At 49.1% G+C, this 5,228-nt stretch overlaps 1 protein-coding gene across 1 annotated transcript; it reads left to right on the top strand.

The window, feature by feature from the left end:
* The first annotated feature begins 668 nt into the window (after nucleotides 1-668).
* On the top strand, nucleotides 669-4,952 carry LOC308669906 (cyclin-dependent kinase inhibitor 1C-like). The gene is made up of 3 exons (XM_081330907.1): nucleotides 669-853; nucleotides 1,858-2,279; nucleotides 3,880-4,952. Exons 2-3 carry the CDS (start codon nucleotides 1,907-1,909, stop codon nucleotides 3,963-3,965), a joined length of 459 nt encoding a protein of 152 aa, XP_081187033.1. The 5' UTR covers nucleotides 669-853; nucleotides 1,858-1,906; the 3' UTR covers nucleotides 3,966-4,952.
* Nucleotides 4,953-5,228: the final 276 nt, after the last annotated feature.

Here is a 5,228-nt window from a genome sequence, read left to right as displayed (position 1 = left end):
ATGCTGGGGGAGGGGGGGCAACCTTGTCAAATTATGGACTTCAACTCCCAGAATTCTCTCAGAATTCTGAGAGTTGAATTCTTAAAATCGACAAGGTAGGACTTTATGCCAAGGGAGGGTAATTAAAGTAGTGTGTGTGTGTGTGTGTGTGTGTGTGTGTGTGTGTGTTGGTTTCAGGGGGATCTCCTTGGGAATGTCTGCAAGAGGCAGACTTCCTGGCTGAAGACTGGAGGCTCTGCCCAACCCTGCGACAGACCTGGGCTTCCCTGTAAGGCTCTGCCCCAGATGCCTGAGTGGAGGGCACAGAGGGATGGGAGACCACCAGGACTGGCAAGTTGCACAAGGGCCTGGCAAGCCTCCTTGATCCTCTGGCTCCCGCGGCCTCCAAGGGGGGCCAGGAAGCACCAGCGCCCCCCCACGCCTTTGCCCCCCCCCGGATCCCCCATCCCGCGGCTTTCCTCCAGGACCACCGGCCCCTCCTCCCGCCCGCCCGGGGCCGCGCTCCTGCTTCCCGCGGGGAGGCCGGCTTTCGCGGGCTGCCTGGGAGCGCTTGGGCGGGCAGAGGGCGGGCAGCTTCCCGCCGCCAGAGCCGCGCAGGAGAGGATTGCCCGCTCGGGCAACCGCCGCGCCCGGCCCGCCACTCCCCCCCCCCCGGCTTCCCCCGGGCAGCCCCGGCCGCGCGGAGCCTCGTCTCGGCCCCGGGGCGGCTGGAAGCGCCTTCGCTGGCCCGGCTGGATGGGAGACCACCGGGAGATGCCCGAGGGAGGCTGGCCTGCGCGCCCCAGCGGATTCAACCGCCAGACCCCTTTTCGGCTGTAGAGATCCGAGGGTGGATCAGGACAGCCAGAGCCAGGTTGGAGCCGGGGCTCGGTCACAGGAACTCGGGGGGGGGGGAGGGGGCTGGGCTCTCCTGGAAGGGAAAAGAGGGCTTCACGGGGCTTCGTGGCAGGCTTGGATTTGGCTCCGTGCTGAGCAGGGACCGCCCCCCCCCAACCCCGCGCTCTCAAGACGTTTTCCAACCACACCACACACAAACACACACACACACACACACACACACCCGTGTCTCCGGGACCAGGGCAGGCAGCTTGATCTGCCCCACGTCGAGGGAAGGATGGCCTGGGTGAGCAGGGGATGGAAATGAAGGCCTCAGGAATGTTCAGCCTTAAGAAAAAGAAGTCTGGGGGGATCCTCGAGTTATGACTAAAAAGGTGGACATAATGGCTGAGGCAGTATGATTGAAGCTCTGCTGGATGGGTGAATGGATGGAGGAAGGAAGGAAGGAAGGTAGGTGAGAACATAAATGGAAGGAGAAGAGGAGGGAAGGGGGAGGGAGGGAGGGAGGGAGGGAAGAAAAAAGGAATATTAGAAGGGGAAGGAAGGGGAAGGGAAGGAAGGAGGGAGGGAGGGAAGGAAAGAAGGAAAGAAAGGGAGGGAGGGAAGGAAGGAATCAAATGGATTCCTCTGAGGCAATGTTTCTCAACTTTGAGAAGTATGGACTTCAACTCCCAAAATTTCCCAGCCAGCAGGTTGAAAAAAACACTGCTGTAAGGCAGGGGTCCCCAGCCCCCAGTCTGTGCACCACACCGGTCCGCGGCCTGCCAGCAACCGGTCCGCACAAACAAGCAAAGCCCCATCCGTGGGATGCAGGCAGCACACAAAACCACGCACCCCCGCCGTCAGTGGAAAAACCTCCCTCCACGGAAGCGGTCCCTGGGGGGCAGGGGGGGCGCTACTCTTAAGATATTGTCCCTATTGCCAGGAGGGCGATATGTCAGAGACAGAGCCTCAGTACTTAATTTTCCCCTTTGAGAATCAAAGAAACCAATCTTGGTTTTGTCTATTTGATCTCCACAGGTCCTGGGTGTTTGAGGCTGTCTTCAACCACGGGCAGCAGGGAGAGAAGATGGAGCAGGTTTTGGCAAAAGCAGCTCCCACCAGGAGGAATCTTTTCGGACCAGTGGACCACGAACGTTTGCAGCAGGAGTTCCAGAGCCTGATGAGATCCAGCATGGAACAGGCGAAGCAGCGGTGGAACTTTGACTTCTTCCGGGACGTGCCCATCGTGGGCCTGCTCCAGTGGGAAGAGCTGCAGGGCCACGAGGTTCCTGCCTTCTACCACGCGCACGTGGCCAGGGAGCCTCGCCCGCCTCTGCAGCCCGTGAACAGGACTCTGGACAGAGAAGGACAAGTTCATCCCCTGGGCAGAGGCGCAGAAAGAGCCAGACCGATCAAGACAGCCACCGGAGCGAAGAAGCGAAGACAGACATATTTGACAGGTATGTCGAGGTTTTTCAGCCCAGACGCTTCAGATTCAGGCTGCAGTTCCACAGGGCGAAGGGGAAGCAAAACAAGGACTCGGTCAGGCATACTCAAAAGGTGAAAGTGGCAGGAGTCCGCTAGAATAGCCAGAAAGAAACGTATCCAAGTAACAGCTTTAAAAAAGCACCCTGAGAATTATAGATCATAAATGGGCCAAGTTTGAAGATCCCTGGTTTAGGATCTTTCCCTTCAATACCCTTTGAGTATGATTAGTCTTCAAAAGAAATCCAGGTGACCTTGTTAAGTTGGTCAGATAAAAGCTGGATAACGACGTGCAGATGGGCTGCCTGGATGTTTTATGAAAGGAAACATACACAGGGTAAGCAACAGGTGACCGTGGGAAAGTCAAAAAAGTCAGGATGGCGACACTGCATGCACACTGAATTTTCCACTCTTTGTTTACCAGCAACCATTTTTGTTTTAAAAAAAACCTTGTTTTATGTCCCTTTTTTATACGCCAGTGTGATGTTAGTGATGACTTACAAAGCCCTACATGGCATGGGTCCGGATTACCTACGGCAACACCTGCGGCCGGCGTCAACTTCCCTCCGCCCTGTGCGTTCCCACAGAGAGGGCCTCCTCGGGGTGCCTCCGATCAGAGAATGTCGACTGGTGGCCCCCAGGGGGAGAGCCTTCTCTGTGGGCGCGCCAGACCTATGGAACCGCTTGCCGGTTGAGCTCCGGACGACCCCCGACCTTCGCTCCTTCCGGCGTGATCTAAAAACGCATCTATTTGAGCAGTCTGACCTGGTCTGATGGGTTAGGGTTGGGGTTTTAAATACATCTTAATTATTGTTTTAACCTTGGGCATTTATTTAATCGCTTTTAACTTTTGTATCTTGTTTTTGTATTTATTGCCCTGTACACCGCCCTGAGTCCTTCGGGAGAAGGGCGGTATAAAAATATAATAAATAAATAAAATAAATAAATACATGTGCAGGACGGGGATTAATTGTGCAGCTGCAATTGCCGTCTTCAGTGCAGACCCCTTGATAGAAACTTAGTCGTTTCTTTTTTGTTGTTTCTTAGTTGTTTATTTTTTTTTAAAATGCAGGAATGTAACTGGGAGTTGGTTTTATGGAGAGGGGTTTTTTTTTCCAAAAATAGGACAATGCACATCTTGAGTTTTCCCCCTCCAAAAATCTACCATCTCCTTTTTTGTAAGATTTCCGCCCTGCTCACTCTGGAGAAATGTTTCCATGTATCACTTCTTGTTATTACTTGTTGGTTTGGATTTATTTATTTATTTATTTATTGCAGATTATTATACAACAAAGAAGCAGATCAGAACAGATATGCAAACACCTGTAAAGAAATTGGCCTTCTAAACTGGAGCATCATAGGGTGGATCGTTTCCCAGACTTTTTTTTCCCCCTAAAAGAACTTCCAAGCTTATACAAGACTTCAGAATGAAATATACCTAGAACTAACACTTTGTAGCTTTGCATAGAAGAACAGTGAAAATGGGAACAGTTATTAAAAGAACAGCAAACTCTTATGAAATGGCAGTCCATCCAAATAAACTGAACAGCTCAGGAGGCTTTTTTTTGTTTAAAGGATTGTCAAATATGAAAAAGAAGGATCGGAACAACCATCCCATTTCAGAAAGTATTGCTTATCGTAACACTGTCAGAAGTGTTTAAAATACTGCACATGCACAAATGGTGAGCAGCGTTGTACCACTTTCCATGTTGTATTTTTTTAATTGTTAAATATATTAAGGTTTCATCTGGGTGTGAAAAGCAGAAAGGTTTTACCAACTTACCGTAGTCAATGTAAGTTTTAAAAATGGAGTCAGCACCTCCGTTTCTCGATTTGAATCCCAACTATTACTTACAGGAGCAGAATCAGGCCCTGCAGCTTCCATTCAGATGTTACCTCTTTTACCATTTAGTCCAGGTGCCTGATACACACAAAAGGGGTGGGGTTTGATCACACAATGGCTAGCACACCTTGATTTTTTTTTAATGCAAAATGCTGCAGATGTATCTTGTCGCTGGAAAAACCTAGGAAAATGTGTTTTGCAGCCTGCTTTCTGGCGTTCTCTGTCATTTGGACCTGATTTCTTTCCATAGCAATATGTCTTGATTGCAGTAAAAATATGTGTTTAATCACATGCATGAGTTGCGTGCTTTAGATTTGGTGAAGCTGGGCTTAAAAGCAGGCAAAGGTGGAATAACACAAGCCTGTCCATATTTTGCTAAATTGGTATTAACTATGAATTGGCTTTATTCAGTTGCATTTGGGAAAAACCGTCAGATGTCCCCCAGATTAAAGCATAAATCCTGCATTGTATCTTCTGCGTTACATTTTGTCATGAACTCACTGGTTTTGGAAGAATATCATGATGGTACAATATAATACACGGGTCTTCAAAGTGGTCATAAATCCACTTTTTTCAGTGCCATTGTAACTTACTAAATGAACTCTACTAAACTACGGTACTAAAGCTTCTCCTAATGTCTGAAGCGATTCTTATTATAGTAGAATACATTATGTTTCCAAAATGTATTTTGCAGTGGGGATTGCAGTAGTAATACTGGAGTAAGGAATTTATGTTAATGCTTGTGGGTGATACCTCTTGGCTATGACCTGTGGATGTTTTCAGGGTTTTCAATAAAAATTTTGATTTTTCCAATGTTGTATTGATGCTGATGTCGTGGTTCCGACAGATGAAACTCTTCAAAAGAACCTCGAGGCATTGTTTCCCTTAAAGGATATTTTATTCGAGTAGCATAATATCGGCACTTACATAATCGAAGCCCAAAACTGAATTCCCCTCCCCTGGGCACCTAGTATCAAAGCACAATTCCCTCCTCCAATTTACAGTCATAAATCACGTTCTCCAATTAGCTTGAAGCTTGGGTTTCCTCTCCAGCTCTCCAGCCCGCCAATTCTTTATCAGC

Source organism: Vipera berus, assembly GCF_964194415.1.
Source record: "Vipera berus genome assembly, chromosome: 6".
NCBI lineage: Eukaryota > Metazoa > Chordata > Lepidosauria > Squamata > Viperidae > Vipera > Vipera berus.
Note: the sequence above shows the minus strand (reverse complement) of the source record. Positions and strands in the feature narration are given on the sequence as shown.